This window comes from Charadrius vociferus, unplaced genomic scaffold (assembly GCF_000708025.1).
Source record: "Charadrius vociferus isolate BGI_N301 unplaced genomic scaffold, ASM70802v2 scaffold15, whole genome shotgun sequence".
Lineage (NCBI taxonomy): Eukaryota > Metazoa > Chordata > Aves > Charadriiformes > Charadriidae > Charadrius > Charadrius vociferus.
Genome location: NW_009650064.1, coordinates 2,575,028 through 2,597,112, shown reverse-complemented (window position 1 = coordinate 2,597,112; position 22,085 = coordinate 2,575,028). Strand labels below are relative to the sequence as shown.

The following is a 22,085-nucleotide window of genomic DNA, read 5'->3' as shown; positions in this document are numbered from 1 at the left end:
AGGAAAAATATATTTTGTAGTCAGGGATATTTATTTGCTGTACATTTAATGGTATTCACTGTGCATGTTATGCTGCAGAATCTCGCTGTGTTCTGTTAGGTGACTGATTCTGCTTCTTCCTCTTTGACTTCCTATACTGTATGTGTACCAGAGACGTAGGCTTCTAAGACAGTGGGTTTTCCTGGAAGTAGACAGGTATGGAGCACCCAAAGAAATGATTGATTTTGGTCAGTTCCATCATGGTTGATTCTGTGCAGTAAACTTTTAAAAGATGCTGAAGACTTCTTATTTTGGAATGTAGTACGTATATAATGCAGCCATTCCTTTTAGTAATTGTTCAAGTTTGTGTGATAAATCATTGCCTTGATGCTGTATGTACAGCTCCTAACAGAGTAGTTACTTATAGAATGTGTGCTGTTCGCTTCAGTCATGAATTGATATTACATTTAAATGTTTGCACTGAAAAACCTGTTATCTCATGTAAGGTACGGTATAGCTTTTCAGATACGAGACGAAAGGTCTATTGTTACAGTCTCGGTGCTACATGTTATTTATTATATGAAGAGTATTTTTAGAGTGGTCTTTCTGTTCTGTAGAGCTGCCTTTACATTAAAAAGAAAAAAAAAGACCTACGTACACGGTCACTGATGTTAGTCATTTTTACAGGGGAGGGAAGGAGGAGGGGAAGATGCAGAAATCCTCCTCCTCTTAGGCAGTAGTAACAGTGTGAGGATGCCTTGTCCTCATTTTTTTTACTTCTGAGATTTTATTGCTGGCAGCCAGATGTGCTGAAACTCCTGACGACAGCATCTATTCGCTGCGTGTTTTTAATAGGCTTGGAGAAATATGAGTAGAGTACATGAAAGCAGCTCAGCTTCACACTTCAGCTGGGAATGCCCAAAAAGCTTACTGCTGTTTAGAATTCTTGCTACAGTCAGGAGAAAGCCGCACGGGTACTAAATCTTCTACGACTGAATTAGAAGAATAATGACTGTACAATTAACTATCAGCCCCTGCTCATTTAGGCACAGTTTTTACAGAGATCAGGAGAAATATGGAACTTGATTGGCATGTTTGCATTTGATGGTGTGTGCAAAATAGATGACTTTTAAGACAGGTGGTGAAGAAAAATAGAAGGGAAGGAAAGAGAGAAAATGCAATTTGAGACACTGCGCCAGGTCTGCAATTCTGTTTTATCTCATTTTCATGGGGTTTTCTCATCCCCTCCAAATATTTTACAAAATGATCTTTTTGGACAAACGTTGAACAACACTAGGTGAGTAGAAATGAAACATTTTTGTCTTACCATTTCTGGGCTTATGCTGATCGTGATCTATTTGCATGTTTTTCAGTGGGGTACTTTTATAATTGTACTCTTATATATTAATATTTTTATGGTAGCACTGAGTCTCTTCTGTTGGTGCTTTTATGTTTTATGTAAGGATTTAAATGAGAACCCAATCTGCAGAAATAAAGCCAGCAAAGATAGAATAAAATATTTAAGATGGTTATGTATCTTTCAAATACATTAGCTACCATTAGAAGCTGGCATTATTAGCTGTAATCCTTAAAGCATATGAAATATTCATAAACAAATTTGTCTGAGAAAATGATTTCTGTGTGGATGTGGCAGTGAAAGGATTAAATGCTCAAAGATGTGTCTGTTTAACCATACATAATTTGGTGGAAGATGTAAATTAGTAGTCCTGCATGCCATTTGAAAAATAGGCAGAAAGCAGTTTCTTATTTTTAGAAGACTGAGATTCTGTGTGCGACGCTTTTCAATAACCTTTTTAAGTGGCCAAATTATAGCTGATCAGTGGATGCTTTTGCAGCAGGTCAGTCAGCTCTGTAGGCTATCCTTTTATGAATAGCTATTGTTTTGTGGGAATTCGAAATGCTAGGGAGAAGTTGTTGTTTGTTGGTGTGAGGTGGTTATTAAATTGGTTTCTTAGGATTATTTGGGGGGGGGTAAACTGAATTAATAATGACTCATTTTTGTGGCATTATTCAGTAAACATACTGTAATACTGATGTTTAGAACTTTTTCATACAGCTATTAAATATTAATAGTAAAAATGATTAAGAATTTTATCTAAGAGTGTGAGTGCAGATTGGGGAGCAAAAGAATCCTGTAGTTTTTTATAAAGATAGTGCATTGATGGAAACATTCTGGAAAAAGGGTGGAAATAATATTGCAGAGACTACATCCAGCATTTTTATCTTCTCTGTATCTGTGGGAGAAATCCCTTTTAAAAGGGATATTATTTCTTAAATGCAGTGATATTTGCACTTAATACTTCAGAAAACTATCATTTTATTTCCCAGAGTATTGTTGTAAGGATTCTCTGCCTTACTGCTGGTGTTTCCTTTATAAATATTTTAACGTTTATTTAATGTTGCTGTTTTCAAGTTTTGATATCTCGGTTATGAATTTCTAGTTAGGCATGCAATGTTATGGAGGTAGCTTCAGTAATCATAATCGCTTTAGTGAATTAAGAATTTTTTACATATATATGATATATGTAGTCAATGAGATTTTTCTTACATCTTTTTGGTGTACTGTGAAATCTTTGAAGCTCTACAAAATGGAGCAATAATTTATGTACTATCAGCTGTGATTGTAAAACAGTGCATATTTCCAAGTGCATAGTTTCAGGCCTGCAGCAACCAACAAAGCCCTTAGCAACTGTTCTAATCAGCTACAAACCAAGTCCTGATGCTCTGGATCTGGTTTTGCAGATCAAAGTGCACGCTTTTTGAAGATCAAGGTGCACTCTTTTTGCCAGTTTCTTTTTTTTTTTTTTTTACAGATATGCATGGTGCTTCTAGGTGTGTATTTTGCTTGTAGATCTCTGGCAAAAGCTTCATATGGTATCAGTTTCAAATCAAAAGACATCAGAGAATTATTTTATTGCATTAGCTGTGCCTGAGATTTAGAATTCTATTTGTTCTAGAAGACTGGCAAACAAGAAAAGACTATTAGGAAGCCCAGCCTCCTAACTAGTATGGGCTGTCTTATTTAGGATGAGAATTTTTCTATATTTATAAGGAGCAATGTCGTGTTTTTCTATGTACCAATGCTTTTGACCTCAAGAAAACATTGTGCAATTTTTCAACAATATGCAGCAGTAATCATGAGAGACTTAAGTCATGCTTTCTGTGTCTTACGGAGTTAAAGTTAGTTGAAAGTTATTTAAGGTTATTGAGTAAAAAGATTCTGTCTTCTGTATAAGTATCAGTACTTCAAATTTGATCTTGATAAAAGGACTTTGATGAAGTCGTCTGTTGAATAGTCACTAAAAAATCTCGCTGGCATTTATTTCGGAGGCTAGTCCTTTTTGTTGTCTTACTGATTTAAAAAATATTTTATTTTTTCCAATTAAATCAAAGTAGTGTATATTTTAGGTAGATTTTTCACTTAAAGCTTTGCACAATTAATGTAACGGACTTGCTAAAAACTAACTGTTCATGCATTAAGAGTTAATGTTTCAGAACTCTGGTAAGGAAAACAAAAATACCTCTAGCATGTAAAAGATTCTGCTTTGATGAGGTATAGTGTGGTCTGTTTCTTCGGACTTTGAAGTTAAATATTGTGTAAGACTAAAAAGAGATGATCTTTTTTCTTTTTACTGTTTTTCTTTCTGTTTTTATGTCTACAAGGTAAAAGTCAGAGTCCAGAAAGATAACAGCTGACATTATGCACAGAATGATTAACTGCTGCTTTCATGAAGTCATAATGTGAAGAAAACAGGTTAATGCATACTAATAGTACAGTAGATAGTGGAATATAAAACAGAAAGTCATAGGAAACTAGGCAGTATGCATATAACTGTAACTGAAAATACATTCCTATTAATTTTCACATGACCTGTTCTTGGAGTTCTTCAGTTCTTCTGAAAGTTTAGATACACTGTGATTTTGTTGCAAGAAAGACAGTTATCTCGGCCTCCACTTTCTGATATTACACCAAACATTAACAGGGATATATATCAAACTGGTTTTTATCATTTTCCATGGAAACCTTACATGAGTTGGGTTTTTGTTTGCATATTGTTTGCGTTGCAGTAGTTGATGTGAGAGGACCCACATGATATTAAACTCCTTGTGAGTTACATTGATTTTACCGTAAATGGATTTTGGTATCCTCTGCTAAGAGCTTCTGTTAGAGGAATATTGCGGTTTAGTTCTCTTTTGCCAGCTACAGGCAAGATGTTATTGTGGGTGTATAAGTGGTAGCTGGTTTACTGGGCCTTCCTCCTGGTCCTGCACGTCTCTATCTGACATTACCAACTCCAGCCAGTTGAAGCAGTAAGAGCTATGACTTTACCTCAAAATTGTTTCACCTGCGTTGGGGACTATAGTGCTATTTCCTGTGTAATAGATTACTTTCTATTGAAAAATGATTAAAATTACCTCATATCAGGAAGTTGCAAGAATTGTTCTGCATTCTTAGCATTTGGCAAACAGATAGTTTGTGGAATAAATTCTTTATGTGTCTGGGAAGAGAAGGTATGGGAAAGAAATCACAAGACCTTTTTTGAAAACATACTACATGCTTTCATTACATCTGAATTCTAAACCAGCATCTGAAGCAGCTTCCATTTTTTTTGCAGTCTAAAGTTTTTCTGATTACTTTTATTGACATACTTTTCATTCAAATGACTAAAGACAGTGAAATAAAGTTTTTAAATGTCTTTAAAAACCATTAATTATCAGATATGCTGGATTTTCTGATTGCCATTCTTCATTTCTAGTTTAGTGTACAAATACTGTGCTGTCAGATGCTCTATTTGTAGCAGCATGCTTTGCGAAGTCACAGTTGCTTTGGGCAATATTCAGATTAACACATCACTGCATAATGGCGAGTATCCTTTGTGACTAAAATTGATACAAACTGTACAGAGCAGTAACATTCCTATTTTACCATTGCAGTATATATTAACAGCTTTTCTCTGAGCGTGGAAAGCAGTGGATTTACCTAAACCTGGTTTCTCCCACGACACGTTGTTACTTCTTTGTTAAAGCTATGTGAAAGTGAATTTGTTGTCTAGGTTGGCCACACAGGGGCATAAGATAACTAATATATTCAGCCCAAAAATAGTACAAAGGTTGTTCACAAATTCTGTGTACATCAGAGACTTAGGAATAGTCCATGTTTTGAAATTATACACACTTAGTTTAAAAAAGTAAACTGAATTTTCTTTCATTAAATTAAACCCCAATATTTTTAAAGATTCTTAAGAGTTCTCACTTTTTCAATCCCTTGGTAAGCATCTCTTACATAAATACATTGATTTTCTAATTGAGTTCTAACTCTAATTCTCATTGAGTTACTAAAATACCTAATAAATCAGTCTGCTTGTGAAACTAGATATTTGCATAGAAAATATCATTGTAGCAGAAAAATACGATTTATTTTTATTATTTAATTTTCTCTTTTATTTCGTAAATATGCCTATGAGGTATTTACTAATACTCCATTTCATAATGAAGCCATCACATGATATCAAGAATTACTGGCACAGGCAATTTTTATTTGTCATGGTGCAAGTAATGATTACTTTGACATTGAAGGAAAGAGATTATTTTCTGTTCCGTGGGAAACAATTTTGTCAAGATATTTCTGTAGAGTAGATTTGAGGTTTTTTTCTGACTAAACCAGTTCAACAAAGCAAGAGGTTTGCTATAATTCTACGATCATGTTGCATTTTCAAATATTATTAAACTAAGAGCCAAGGATAAAAACACACTGATGGTGTTAGAACTGAGAGTATATTGCCCATATTCTGACATACTATAGTAAATAATAACTGAAACTGCCTCTCCTCACTTTCAAAAACTAGCTTGTCTATAACTACCTTTAAAATTTATTTTGTTGAGATTTTCACATCTGCTCCCTTTTTACCTCCATACTAGATTCACATAATCCTGTTTTAAATAATTTCCTGAAATTTGCAGCTAGAGAACTTTCTCAATTGAAAAAACATGCAATGTTGGAAAAACATCCAGAAATTTATTTGTATTCCTACTATGTATTTTTCCCTTAATGAGTTAAAGGCATAGCAAAACTATTTCCTCTCCTGGTTCATAGGTCTTTGTGTGTTGCATCAGCCACAATCAGAATTCCAAAACTAAGCTAACACCAGCCCTAGATGTCTATATTACTTCAGAGAAGTTACCCACGTCAAATGATCCTCTATCTTTTTTTCTTCCTAAAATTAGAGACATAAGCCATATTCAGGTGAATACCTATGTGCGTATCTATATGAAAACAACTGTAAACCCAAGGGGAAGACTGGCTGGGACAGTAAGTTGTATATAAAATGCAGAGAGAGACTCTTACAGCTGTGTGTTTGGTGGGTTTTGCACCTTTGCCGTGCATCTCTCTCATAGAGTCCTCTATGTCCTCTTTGAGCTGGGATAAGTATATCTAACACCATGCATCCTTTGCCCCTTGATTTGCTACTTTAGGAGAAAGGGCGAAAAGTAGCATCAGTTTTGAAATCTTCTCATCTTTCTATTTCCCTTGGAGGAAGCAACTGAACATACTTACTTGCCCCAAAGCTATTTCTTTCTGAGAAGTTCTATATTCCATCCTATCTTGGCAGCTGTTGCTTTTTGGGCTTGTTTTTTAAATCCCTATTTCTAGGAAAACCATCGCTGTAACATCCTGTTACGGATATTTTCAGAGAGAGAAAAGTAAGAGATTTCCTTACAGAACTGTTTCTCTTCCCATCTCTTCCAGCTCTGGAGAGAGATACCTTCTGTTACTTCCACCTCAGTTGCTACAGATTTAATAAGGTGACATATGCTTCCTCCATGAATCTCACAGAGCTGTGGATATTTGCAGCCATAACAGGCTTCTCTCTGTTCTCATTGTGCATGAGCTGCTGTTATCTGATGATGGTAATAAAATCCTAGCTGGCATACGATTTTAACCTCCCACCAGGAAGAAAAAGGAGGATAGGTCAGAGGTGAATAATGTGTCTTAATTCAGGTAGTATGTTAAATTGACAAATTTTAATCATCCTAAATTTGGAAATGATAAAACATGCCTTAAAACTTGATTATTTTTTTTCTCACCTGGGTGAGAGCAGCAGAAATCTAAGCTATATTTGAGTTACCAAGTTCAACATTTTTGGTCAGAACATATGAAAAGAATCTCTTTCCATTCTTGAATAACTCAGGTAATTCCTGTCATTCCTCAGAACATCCACATAAGATGTGGGTATTATCTTCTTTTTCTGGAAAAGGCAGAGACCATGATGTTAAAAAATTACTAGTGATTTTGTGTACTTAACTTGAAACATTTTAAAGAGATTTGTTCAATGACAAGAGCCCAGTAGTTTATGAAAACTGCATCTTCCAACATGGGCATCCAGAAAGCAAAGTTACTAGTCGTGACCCGTGATTAGGTAATTGATACATTTGGGAACAGATTGGCCTAGGATGGCTGAAACAAAAACTAGCCCAAGCTATCCAGTTCATCCTTCCTCTGGGCACTGTCACTCCAGTAAAACTGGTACAAATGCTATGTGAATCTGCTCTGTACTGCCTCAGTTTAGAGTTTGGTATATTAGTATGATAGAAAGTCAATACACCAGGCCTTTTGCTGTAGCTGGTCAGACTCATATTCATAAATATTTCCATTTTCCCAGGTGTATGGTCAAAAAGTCCTGGTGATAGTCTTCACCAGTCCTGCTTTGCTCAGTACCAAGTATGTAAAAAAATGTTTAACAGCACTCGTGTAGTCCCTCACCTTGTTTACACTCATTTTTTTATCCTTTTAGATCTTCTACTTTTGGGTTAGTAAGTTACAACACTTGCACATTTATGGCATAACGTGCCGACTAACAGCACTATTCATTTACCAGGTCAGTGATAGTAATTATAATGCAGTGCAGAAACGTGGGCCTTCAAAAAGCAAAACGTTCCTTATCAGAACTAAGATATGTCTTTGCGTTCCTTGATGGAGAAGTTTTACCAGCTTTTCCTGCCACCATTACCGATACACTGAAGCAGAGGAACAGAGGAAGACCACTTCAGTTAGTGTGGACCCTGTTGTTTCTTGATTTTTTTTTTCCCCTCTTTTTAGATCTTTTTGGCATAGTAGGATTCTGGGTAGGAAGAGAATTAGAAGGGAAATCAAACCTATTGAAACCTCTACTATCACAGCTTACAGGTGGACAGAACAGCACAAATAAAACTGGGAAGTTTAGCTGTGTAGGTCTGGATAAACTGGGGTGGATGGAAGAGAACAGTATTGCAGCTACACTGCTGCTTTCTCTTGTCCTACCAGTTGCTAACTGTGGACCTAGCATCCCTTTAGATTTCTCAGGAATATACTCTTGATTTTGCACTATAAAGGCAGAACGAAGGTTTACTCATAGTAAACACTATGTTTCAAAACAGTTCAAGAAAGACTGGTGTCTGGTCCTCAGGTGATTTACAACATTCTGAGAAAAGGAATAAAAAATATCATATGGGCCCCTGAAAAACTGTGAAATCTGAAATGGGTATCGGAGGTAATGATATCATTTTAGCTTTACCCTGAGATAAGAGGTTTGAAGGAGAAGTTGGAAGTATTTCAAGTCCTTGGCTTCACTTCAGCATGTGCTTGTAATAGACAATTCTGGTAGCTGCTTTTTGGCTTCTGCCTTTTTTTTTTTTTTTCCCCCCTAACCTGACAAGTAATAATTATGAGAATGAGAAACGAAATAAAAATGTTGTGTATTGGAGAATTTTGTCCCAAATTTGTCTAAGTATGACAGGGATTACAGATTGAGTTGGGTTTATCGTACAGAAGTCAGATTGAATTTCTATGGTGTCTTTATTTATAAGAATGAAATATATCTTGATGCATACACTTTATCCTCCCTGCAATTTTTGACCTATCTTTCTGATTAAGATATACTTCCAAATTCCTATCTTCTGGTATTCCAGATAATTTTTTATCATGAAACTTCATCAATATTTTCAAGAAATCACTTTTTAGTCCATGTCTCTTAGATAGTAATAGCCATATATATTATAATAGGAACAATAACCTTTACTTGTTAAAAGGTGCACAAAATTAAGCTGACAAGCAAGGTAATGCAATTATGACAATTACTTTAAAACAGTTATCATTGTTAACCTATACAATAATACATAAAGGCACCAAGAAATACTCTAAAACAAAGAAATTTAGTACATGGTTTAACTGTTGTGCACCAAAGATGGGATCTTTTGGCATGTACTATGTATGTATATTTGTAAGTAAATAATAACTCACTGCATTATTAAATAAGTAGTAGAATAACAAATTTTAGTATTTTTCTCCATGTAACATTCAAAATATTATTTTTAAAGTGACTTAAGATGATGAATAAAACATTACTAAAAGATGGAGCCTCAGAATTTCAAGAGGACTTTGCACTCCAATTATTGATTTTTTATCTCTAGTCCTGCAAAATTTATTTGCAAGTATAGGTATACAAACATAATTTTAAAAAATCTAGGGTAATGTAAAAAACTTCAGCTGAAACAGCAAGCATAAAATCTCCCTTCCCCTCTTACCCTCTCCTCTTCTATATACCAGTGTTGCTCTTTACATACCTTGATTTTCCTAGTATTATTTTTTATATTGTTGCTCTTGTGTCTTCAGATTGCACTCAGAGCAAGTGCGTCTTGCATGGATGTTAGGGCCCCAGGGGCAGTCAGCGTTTCATTCACTTGTGGACTTCAATTTTTCACTGCTAATGGTGGCGTTGTTCTGCTGTAAAATTACAAGAAAAATGTGTTTTTTAGAGAGGACGCAAATTTTATAGCTCTTCTGTATCACAGTGATTCTGACACTGTGTGATCATTATTAAAATAATACAATAAAATACAATACAATAAAAGCTTCTAAGTGACCTGTTTTCAAGAACTCTTCCAGTAGAACCTGCTTCATCTGACTGTCATACTTTTGGAAGTTATGGAAAAAAGTGTCAGGGAGGACAGAAAATATTTTAAAATGCAACAACAATTATGATATTAAAACCACAGCAATTCAAATAATTTATGTGCACAAAAGTTTCCTTGTGCTTAGCGTGGATGTTTAATGTTGAAGTATACGCATTTGTAGGACACAGCATAATCATGGTGTAAAAGGCGTACCTGTAATAGTAATTAAAATATCTTATTTTTTAATAAAGTCTGAGAAGAAGGTATTAATGTCGTTCAGTCAAAGAACTGGAGGGTGCAGGAGTTTGAATTCTACACCTGCCACTGTCAAAATCTCCTTTGTAGCGCTAAGAAAATCTTGTAAACTTCACTGCTGGAGTTTTTTGGGATGCATTTTTTATTTAATACTTCATGGGAGTCTCTGAAGTTTAGTTTATAAACATTTGCAAACGTCTTCCTGATCCTGGATTTTTAAGTACATGCAAGTGAAAGATCAAATTAAATTTGCATTCTGTTTTCCGGGAATTTAGGTTCATCTTTAGATTTTAGGCCATGTGACAAAGTAACTTAAATATCTTAGAGATACACAAGGATTTTGTGCCATACCCTTCACTTGCACCAAGGATGCCCTCCGTCACACCAGCTGCAAGCTGCATCATATTACTAACTACATTATTTCCTTACATACTGTCAGCTACACAGGTGATGTTTCCTCACTACAGTGATTTTTTTTGGTCTTGGGATAAGTCTTTCAGAAGTCTTTTTAATTAATTTAAGAATAGAACTTCATTTTTCGATTCAGTATTCATATACAAATAAATCAAATGTATTTGTATTTGTGAAGAAATTCTTAACAAGTGTGAGGATATTGTGCAGTAAGCATGTTTGATAATATTTGCCAAGTGTAATGGAGACACTTAAAATTGGGTAACTACACAAGATATGGAGAGACCACGCTCGCAAGATTGCGCTAGTGTACAGAAATACCTTGTTCTACTGTTAAACGCAGAAAAAAATAATTAATTCTGCAGGGGGTGTTGTGTGTCCTCCTGATGGTAAACTGGGGGAAAACCTGATGATCTGCATTTTTGTGGATTTTATTGTTGCAGTGTTTCTGTGCAGCTAATCCAAAGGGATCTTTACTGGATTCTGGTCTGTTGATGTAATCCACTATGAGTAAGTCTGTATATTAGAGCTCACAGCTAAATATAGAAATAAACAGAAAAATAATTAATTCTGCAGGGGGTGTTTTGTGTCCTCTGAGAAATGTGAACATTTCCTACTTACCTTTAGTTGGTAAACCTTTTGAATAATCACTGATATCTAAATGCTGTCTCAATAATCACTTTTCTACTGAAGTTATGCAAGGTACGTTAATAAGTATTCCATTTTGATCACATATGGGTGATATCTGAGCTGTTCTTGTGTCATACAGAAAAAAGTCTGTTGCATATATTCACCTGTGATTGGAGCAAGTGGATATTGAAACAACATTTTAGATCAGATTGAGAACTAATCTTGAATCTACTGCTGCTTCAGCTGAAGTGAGATGAGCTAACTAAAAAGAAGAAAGAAAAATGTATTTTTTAATAGGTCTGTGGCAGTACATCAGCTTTACTTGAATTCTGTGAGTTTTGTTACAACAATTTCAAATTTGGAGTGACTTAGTGATGTGATGTGGTTTTGTCTCCAGAAAATAATGTTAGTTCATTGTAATTGCCATGAAAATGTGTGGAAAAAGTATACGGAAATCTAAGGAGTGCAACAGTGTGGAGATAAGATAGGAAATAGAGTTTATCATATAGACTCATTCACTGAGTTGCGGTGTGTTATTTCTGTCTCTTGCCTATCTGTATTTTTTTCCTTCTCCTGCTTCAGTTCTCTCCCCTGACAAGAAAGCACTGCAAAATAATAGAATATCCTCATTAAATCATGTGCCATGCATCCCTCATGTAATGTAAAATTTAAACTATGGCAATAGAGTGGAATATTTCATTATCTCTATGTTCCTAAATAACACATTTCAGAAACTTTCATTTCTTTCCTGGCTACTTTTTTATGGGGAGGAATCTCATTCTGTTGCATAACAAAAGCACTTCATTCAAAGTTCATCTTTCCCTGCTCATATCACTAGCTAAAAACAAGTAACTTATATTTGTTGCAGTTTTTCAAATGATTTTGCACTAACAGCCATTGGTGGCTTTTTTAATTTTCTGGAAGAGAATGCGCTACTTTAAGTTATATAATCAAAACCAAGAGACAGTAACATGTTCTCAGGCCCATATATTAATTTCAGATTTTTATCAGCGCTGCACCAGATTAGTCTATGTACTGAGCAGATCTAGAAAGAAAATTTTATTTTCTGTTATTTTGACAGGTTTTGTACTTAATCACTTCTATGCAGCGTATTTTATAGTGTGCTTTAGCAAAGACCAAAGTGGATACACTGAAAAAAATTAAGAAAATGCTACAATGAGTAATTTTAATGCACTTTATACTGATTGCAAATTGACTAATGCCAGCATGAAACTGATACAGTCATAGTAGGGACCTTTGCATATAGACCGTATACCCAGACTTTGCCTGTACTCAGAACACGTCGGGATGTCCAATTTAGAAGCATTACTGAACTGGAAGAAGAGGTTTACGAGAGCAGCTGTGAGGAAGGATACTGTCAATATCACAGTGAAGTCTGTATTAACTCTGCAGTGGGAGCAGAGCCTCCATTTCACCTGATTGTATTTTCTGTCTATGATATACTTTGTGCTGATTAGCTGCACTTTCTGCTGCAGGGCTGCTCCATTTTATTTGTGGTATATAATCATGTATAATAAATAAGGCAGTTTGAATACTTAACCAGGAATGTTACTGCATTATAAAGGTGTCCGTGTATTATCAAGGATTAATTATGGTTCTACAGTTAATGGTAAATCCTATTTTTTTTCCTTTGAAGCAGAAAAATTAACTTTGTTGCTTGTATAAAGGAAAACAAAAATCTCAGGTTTTCCTAGCATTCTATCAGGAAAGCTAAATTTCTCTGACTATCTTGAAGCATCCCAAATACTGTAAAATAATATTTTAAATATGTACATACTGCGTCTCATTTTTTTCCATCTCTGTACAAACAGTACAGGAAATAAGGTACTAGTGTAATCTTTTTCAGTTTCTTTGTAGCTATATGATTTGCTAACTAAAAATGACTAAAACCGTCTAGTTAAAGATTGCTTTCCATGAATCGTTATTGATCTTGATTGGTCAATAGAGGTTGTTTTTACTCTGGTGATTTAACTATTTTAAGTTATATATACAGAAATAATTTGTTTGTTAAAACAGGATTACAATATCTACTGCTGTCTTCAGTAAATCTAATACAATTAAATAGGTATATATTTTGTCATGAAAAGGTCTTACAATATTTCTCCTAAGCACCCTTATATTCCTTCTCTAAGCCATCTTTCTATATGTTGATGAGAATTTTGGCTTCTAGTGAACTAGCTGGAAAAAGGAGCTTTATGTTTGAACTCTAGTGATGAACATATGTTTATTGTACATCACTCAGGAACTGGGACTGAGATAATATAGACTTTTAGAAAATAGCAGTGAACTTTAGATAAACATCATTTGTAGAATGAAAATTTAATGTTTTCCACATAAAGCCCACAGATGCCTGTTAGGGCTGACCATGACTGATGGGTTATCACCTAATTAAAAAGTTTTGAACACCATCTTAGGTTTTGTGTAGTATTTCTAACTATTAAATACAAGGTGGAACATGCTGTCCTAAACAACTCTGAGACACTGACACTGGGATTCCTGTGCATAATTCTGGACATACATTTTTAGCAAATCTAGATTTCGTGAAAGCAATAAAAGGAGGTTAAAAAATCCAGAAGAGAATAGTGAACAGAAATGGAAATATCTCTGGGTTGGTTTAGTTAGCGTTGAAAGGAGACAGATTAACAGCACGTATTAATTAGTTAAAGAGCAAGAAGGAAAGACATTTATTTAGGAGATTTAAAAAAAAATCCTGAAGTGTGAAGTAATCAATAGAAGGTTTTGACTGAATGCCCATGCAAATTTCTTAATTTACCACATTATGGAACGAACCACATAGGAAATGGTATAAACCTTAAAAAAATAAAAACTTCTGAAATTAGATTGAGAAAACTCTAGAAAGTGTACTGTGGGGAAAGATCCTTCATTGTCATGGAAACAAACTAGATGATCTAATAAATGTTTTCCATCTCTAGCGATGTTCTATTTCTGCCATTTATTTGCAGGTAAAGTTAGAAAAGGGAGGCATTTTTGATTATTTTTACTGTCTGGCAATAAAGTATAGTATCCTAACAGCTGAGATGTCAGTACTATCTCCGGAAGCTTATCTTTCATTAAGATTAAGTAGGAATTATTGTTTACAGTAGATGAATGTCTAATTAAAACTCATGGACTAACTAGTATCATTAAGAGAGCAAATACTACTGCTACAATTTCTGTTGTTTTCTGCATCATGTGAGCATCACTTCTATTATATTTTGCTAATTCTAGTGTCTTTCAGTCCAATGCAAGGCAAGTCAAATAACTGACACTAAATTAATTAATTTTATTTATCCTTTATCTAAATTATCTCTTTGACAAGAAGGACCTTGTTTTCAGAAAAATGTTTGGACATGTGTGTATGTTACCTTTTACACAAGTTTTTATAGAGTAAATTATTTGCTTGGAAGATTCTCTAAAGTATAATCACAGATAAAATATGTGCTTCTTCCCGTAAGGTTAAAAATTAATTTGACCTACCACCAATGTAACAGCCTTTTTTCCAAAGAGGTAACTGTCACCTGGTCACATGAGAAGTTTGTAGTTAGCACATCATCAGAAGTTGTTTGCTTAAATTCCAATTCTATATTTAGTCTTTCTTTACAAGACTTAATTCAGAAGTCAAGTTCTATATAAAGAAATAGACAAAAACCCCAGGGACAGAACGTATAGATTCTGAAGGCATTTTAAATGCTTGCTGCACTTATCTGCAGTTTCTAAGTTTTCAGCAGAAAGGTTTTACCCTTTGTATTGCTAAAATAGCTTTCAGTTACATAAACTTTTTAAGTCAGTGAGCGCATTTACAAACACATGAAATGGAGCTTGTATTAAAAGTACAAAATCTAGAAGGAATATTTCAAAAGCTACCACTGAGCTTAAGAGCCTGGTATCAGGCACCGAGAACATTATAGGCTGCAGAAGGAAATGAGACCTTTGCCCGGCTCTGTCTCACCTAACTTCAGATACCAATCAAAGCATCATAGGCTTCCTGTGAAATCAGTGGAAAGACATAAACGTTTTAGGGCAGAAACCAGCTGACGTGTTTTAGTAAGTGTATTGCTGAGCAGAAAAGGTGAGGTAGTAGTAACTTCATCTTTTTGAGGAGCTAGCATCTACGGAGGGATGTGAGTGCAAAGGCTGGAATTACTATTACTCCCTGAAAATTTCCTTGCTGCCTCTGTCCCACCTTAATGCCCCTGGCTCACGTTGCATGCCTAACATTTTACATGCTGAAGATAATTAACCAGTTAATGGTAGTTATAATGAAACTCAGACTATTTTGAGAAAAGAAGTGTGAGTCAGATCCTAATTACCTCATATGAATATGACTATTAGATGCACCCAGATTTTGAATCAGTTGTTGAAATGAAGTCGATGTATCCCTGTTACAGTGATTTGAATGGCTGTTTTGGCATTATAATGTGTGGAAATATTTAATGATGATATAACTTCTAAAGAAAACAGAAGGTGCTAAAGAATAAATATTTGTTTATAGCATTAATAATTTATTTTTCCTTAGGCAAAGGCAGTTCCTTCTACTTAGATTGTAAGAAGACTCATATATTGAAAATAAGTAATTTCTCAAGTAGTATGAGAGAGAAATGTTATCTTTTTCTTCCCTTTAGGAGTTGAGATGTAGTGTTTATGTAAAAAAAAAGTCTTGTTCTTTCATCTGGCTACTGTGGCTGTTGATAGGAGGAACAGTGCTGCTTAGAGAACAAATACAAAAAATTTATTATGTAAAAATTAAATGAAATAAGTAATGTAAGATTAATGAAATTCCAATTACCACAGCCTGCGTCTGTGAAAACTAAAGCTTTGATTGAAGCTACTAAAATAAACCTACTGAAATACAAGAAAAAAAATCTTTGAACCCTCTTTTAAGTGGGGGTCCAAGCCTGCAGCAATATTTGCTTATCCTTGTATGCTTTGAGAGCAGTGGAACTTTTCAGATGGTAAATTTTTCAGACAATTCACTGCAGATACAGTTTAATGTGGTTTGCCAAAAATGAGCTCTATACTGTATCATTTGCCATAGAAGCAGCTTATTTCAAACTATGCTAATATTTTTTCAAACTCCTTCACTGTTGAATTTAAGTATAACATCATTCAAGTTCCTGCACTTTACAAAGATAGTATGATTTCGAAAGTGAAGAGAGAATATCAAATATAATCTTACAAAAAAAATTCTCAGAAAATATTGCAGATTGATAAAAAAATCTTCATGCTCCCAAAGAGGGTACATTTTAATATAATATATATCAATGTATTCAAATTTCACTTAAGTCTGTTCCATATTCATGTTAGTTGAATGAAAACTACAGTGCTGCCTACCTTTTTTTTCTCCTTATGGCTGTCAACATCAGCTGTTGCAGCCAAGCCACTGAAATGAAAAGGAATCAGCACAAAATATAGCCACATTATCCAGGATATGAATTTAGGCTTTGTGCACCAAAAGAAAAATAAGACTACTAATTCATTAAAACTAATAAGCAAGGCTTGTCAGATATTTATTTGTCTAATAAGATGGTTATATTGATTCTGATTGTGTTTAAAGAAAAGCCACAGGAGAAAAAATTAATATAAATGTTTAAAATTAAAATTAGATTCATCATTAGTTGTTTATTTCTGTTCTAACTTTGTCTCTTGTGCTACAGTCTCCAGAACTTTCTTGTTTCATAATTATTTTTTCTTAAAGTAGAAGCCACATAAAATTTCACTGAGTATCTCTGAAATACTGTACAGAGACAATCACAATTAATTCATTCAAGTAAAAATCATACTTCGCCAAATGCTTCAGGACACATATCCAACTGCACTGTCAGTCTCACTGGTTCCAGATAAGTTTCCTGTTCAGTCACGCAGAGATGCAGTCAGACTATAAATTATTTTAAAAATTCACCAAAGATATTTTTCAGTGTGTGTATATTTATTTATGTGTACATATATACACACACACATTTTTAAATAAATTTAATAATTAACACAAATTTATGGCTGTCCTAAAGAAGAATTACTCTTTTTGTTTATTTGGCTTACATTTTGAAAAATAAATCTGTGTGCTTCTTGTAAATTAAACATTTCATAGAAATGTGTGGATACGTACTTAGGTAGCTGATAGGTCTTGGACACCCATATTTTTATGACTAAATTTTCATACTGCTTGCAGTTCAGAGATGATCCCACCAGTTCTGTGGAGCTGAACATCTTATCACCTAACAAACATAAAGTACAGTATGGAATTCCCAAGGGAGGCACTCTTTGATGAAATAGGTGTGCTCAGAGACACACAGGACAAGCAGAGAGCCCTGAGGCCAGCGGAAGACACACTGACTGTGGACACACTCAGAAACACAGCTAAGTTGTGAGAATACACCGCTGTGGCCTGGGATCTTTTGTCCTTCTGTTGGAGAAAGCATAAGGACCTCCTCAAAGGTGTCTAGAGCGAAAGATGCATAGAAAAAAAGGGAAGTATTGTGAGTGTCAAAAGCTCAAAATGGGATCACAGATACACCAAGCAGAGCACTCCAGGTAGTGGCCACTACTCCCTGGAGGCACCCAGGAGGTGGGGGATGCTCCAGTCAGAGATGCAATTGAGTCAGTGGAAGCAGGAGATGAGGGAGTGAGAGTAGATCCCCAAAATGCCAAAATACCCGAAGGATTTTCTTTGCTGGTGACGTGGATGGCCTGCTTCACCACGGCCAAGAACTCGGTGGAGTCTTGGAGGAGGGCCACCTCCAGTTGTTGACATAGGTGTCCTATATATGGTTGGACTTGATGATCTTAAATGTCTTCCAACCTAAACAATTCTGTGATTCTATATACTGCTTAGAAACATAGTGAATCAAATTCTCAGATTCCTAAATCTTCTAATTTGCCGTCTAAGAAGTGTTAATCGTTAACTTAGTGGTGTTTTGTTTCCCACCTCATGAGCTACTTTAGCAGGCAATTGTCATTGTCCCCATACCTAAGTTCTTGTAAGTCTCACCTTTGACTCTGCACCACTAGCATGGCCAGCTCCTATTTTCCGATTTTAAGATTTTGTTGATTAGAAGGTGGGGCAAACAGTTACACTTATTTTTCCCTTATATGTGTTATGGATAGTTGTTTATGCACATATGTAATAAAATCTGGCAGCAGCACTTTTTAAAATATATTCATTAGCTCTTAGAGTAAGAAACAAGTAAACTTCCTTTTTTAGTTAATTTCTTGTAAATATAAAGCTTACAAAATTTCAAGCAACAAAATAAGTATTAAAAGCAGTATGCTGGAGAAAAATCCTATAAAATTGGAGAAAATAAAGGAATCTTTATAAATTAATTGAAAGCATATATAATTAATAATTTATCCATTATTTGGGGTTTTTTTATACATTGTTTTATGTCTTTTACATGAAATGCTGAGATTTTGATAACTGCAGTTATCAAATCTTCTTAGCTGCTGATATGTACTGCATAAGATTTACTTATTTAGCACATTAAGTAAAATGTTGTAGATATTTTTTTGTGGAAATATACAATAACTCAAAATATGCCAGGTCTCTACTGATGGAGAGATTGAAGGAAGAAATAGTAGAGAGATAAGCATTGTCCAGCTTTTTGAGCAAATGGGGTGAGTGTTGTATCTTAAATGTATCAACAGATCACAGTCATAACTTGAGGGCAATTTGTTCTGTCCACTCTTGCTCCCTCTCTGCTATTCGAAGGAGCTCAAAGGGATCCTAAACTACCAGTGGAGTCTCCTTCTAGGGATTCTTCGTTAGTGATGTCATCAGGGAAGTATAAAGATACCTGTTAGACTTTAGTCTACAATACTAATACTTTCTGTGTTATCAGCAGGTTTTTTCCTGTTTTTCATCTCTAGGTGGTAGTATGGTAAGTTAAGGCTCTGGCAAGAAAAATATGAAGCTATCTTGCTTCTGTTTTCCTCTGTTTAGTGGGTTAGCAGCCAAGGCCAGGGCAATGGTGGCATGGAGAAAGGTTAGAGTGCTTTGACATCCCATAGCATGAGATTGGTCTTGAAAACCTGAAAAGCAGGGGTTTTGTCAAAGGCAGTATGAGAGAGGCAGGACTGATTCAAATACTTTCATTGTAAAGAAATTGTGTATATCTGAAATGCATTTTTCAAGCTGAAGTCAAACATATTTTTGGGTTTTGATGCAGTGCTGTGGTTTGGGCCAGACGCCACTGAAACGAATGACAGATGCTCTCCCCTACCTCTCCCTTCAGGGAGGGAAGGATGAGAGAGAAAGATACTTACGAGTTTAAAAGAAACTAAACTCCTTTAATGAAATATTAATTATGAAAGGAAAAGACAATAATATATATATTATAAGAAAGAAAATAATGAAATATATACAAAATATACAAAACTAGTATCAAGCTCCCTGGATGACAATCACGTCACTGTCAGGCACTGGGCAAGTCCCAGACTGGACTCAGCGATGGGCAGGAACTGGATTCTGGGTTTGGAATTCACGGATTGGGATCAAAGGCAGATGAACTGACAGAGTCATCCTTGGATGCCGACCATTGAAGAAAGAGGGCTGACCCTTTGGTCCCCCACCTTTTATACTGAGCATGAGGCAGATGGGATGGAATACCCTGTTGGTCAGTTTTGGGTCACCTGTCCTGCCTGCTCCTCCCCACAGGTGTGACCCCTCTACGCTTTTCCGCTTCTGACCCTCCAAAGGGGCAAATAACAAAATTAGCTGCCCTTGGGTGTTACAGCAAGAAGAACAAGCAAGAACCTCTCTGCATACCATTCCTTGGTATTAATTATAAACATCAGGCCTTATCTCTGCTGGAAGCCAACAGTGCCTGAAAAATATATTAATTTCAGGGAGTTCTGTTAGTTAGAAGAGACTTAACTGAAAAGTAAAATTACTGAAAAGAAAATTGATTCTGTTTTACCTCAGACCAGGACATGCAGTAATCTTTGAGATTTTTTCTGTATGCTAGAAGTATCACAGGAGTGCATGCTGTTATTATTAGTTACGTATTAGTTAGCCATTTGTCCATAGATTACAGGTGACAGGGTAAGCATGGGCAATGACAATGACATACCACACAAACTTTTCCTTTTATTTTAAAAAAACTATGTTCCTTATTTTCATTATTAGGAGCTTAATTTCTAAATTAGAAAGAAACTATGTCTTGACATTTTGTCTAAACCTCTCTGTGAAGATTTAATTGTAAACATAAGTGAAAAATTTCCACGCAGTTCTCAATTTTACATGATTTATGGCCCAGTGTAAAAACTTATTTTACTATTACTTTGTCATCCATAAATAGATTATTAATTGTTAATTACTTAATGCATAAGTAGATTATTATTATATAAGCTTGCAAAGCACTACTGTATTTATTGTAGTCTTGTACAGTACTGTAGCTTTAGGTGATCAAACCCTGGCAGAAATAATTGCTTATGAGTCATGGAGGACAATAATAATGTAGATCTTCTTCCAATACAGTGTACTGTAGGAAGTGACTAAATGGTGTCCAGCTGGTCTTAGAGCAGTGCAGTCAGTATAGTCAACCTGATGGATAGGAAAGAATGAGTTAATGAAAGGGGGTGAAAGAGGCAGGGAAAAATCAGATGGTTCTTTCCTGTGGCTTTGTCTTAGGAAGAACCCTACCTGTGGATATCATAAGTGAAGGGCAAAACAACTGTCACCTTCTCAGCAGCGTGTGACTTATTATCATTATATTATGGTTATTGTATTATGATATTACAGTTACTGCCATTAAATCTCATATGTGAGAAAAGAGAACAGAAGTGATAAGGCTCAAGCAGGACTGGAGGTGAGGTGCCGTTTGGAGCAGGAACACGAGTATCTAAAAAATTGATTGGGCTGCTAGCATTTCATGAACTGCACATGTGAGTGTTGCAATCCCAAAGCTAACTCATGATAGAGATAAAATGGTTGCACAATTAGTTGGGGAGAAAAGTAATGAAGGAAGAGCAAGAGTTTCAAATGGTGAGTTCCTCATGGCTTGACAAGTCAATACCTTTTTTTTGTTGTTGAGTGTAGACTTGTATTTCATGACTTAGTCTTTCATTCAGACAAAATTCTGCCTTTCAGAGAGGTGTGAAAATAAATCAAGCATGACCAGATTTGCCCATGTGGGAGATAAGTGTGAAAAACATTAGTAAGATCATTAACTGTATCCATTTTTAGGTTCAGGTTTCCAAAGGGATTTTCACTCCTGGGAAGAGATTAAGAAAGTTCTACAGGGGGCCTTCAAAGTCTGGAAAACCTGCCTTAAAGTTTGAGAGGCTAAAGATGCAATATATTTAGAGAAGCGGATATCTTTACTTGATGATGGCTGATAGATGCCTGCTCCCTGAAAAGTTTTCTTAGGTGCAACAAAATCCATTAGCTGAAAGGAAAGCAACATCTCAGACTAGAAAAGTGTAGAAGTTTTGTTCTAGAGTTTTGGAGCTTTACATCAAAAGACTCTACATCACAATTCAATGCTTTTCAGAAGCTTATTTTTCTACTCAAATGCAATTTTTTGACTTCATGTAAGAAATCTGGTCCTTGTGATCTGGGGGAGACCATATGGGTTATGTCATGGTTTCAGTTGGGATAGTGTTAACTTTCTTACTAACAGCTGGTATAGTGCTGTGTTTTGGATTTGGGATGAGAAAGACTTTTGATAGCATACTGATGTTTTTAGTTGTCGCTAGGCAGTCAAGGCCTTTTCTTCTCCTCATATCGCCCTGCCAGCAAGTAGGCTGGGGGTGCACAAGAAGTTGGGAAGGGACACAGCCAGCACAGCTGACCCCAACTGACCAAAGGGATATCCCCTACCATGTGGTGTCATGCTCAGTGTATA

At 35.4% G+C, this 22,085-nt stretch overlaps 1 protein-coding gene across 3 annotated transcripts in view; it reads left to right on the top strand.

Annotated features, from left to right (window-relative positions):
- Nucleotides 1–693: 693 nt before the first annotated feature.
- RIMS2 (regulating synaptic membrane exocytosis 2) overlaps nt 694–22,085 on the top strand; it is a 340,994-nt gene continuing 319,602 nt past the window's right edge. For 2 of the 3 annotated variants that reach the window (XM_009891810.1, XM_009891808.1), the window contains exon 1: nt 694–1,276. In XM_009891810.1, coding sequence (XP_009890112.1) covers nt 1,155–1,276 — 122 coding nt within the window. In that variant the 5' untranslated portion in view covers nt 694–1,154. The remainder of the gene's footprint in view (nt 1,277–22,085) is intronic. The other variant, XM_009891809.1, reaches the window with a different exon arrangement.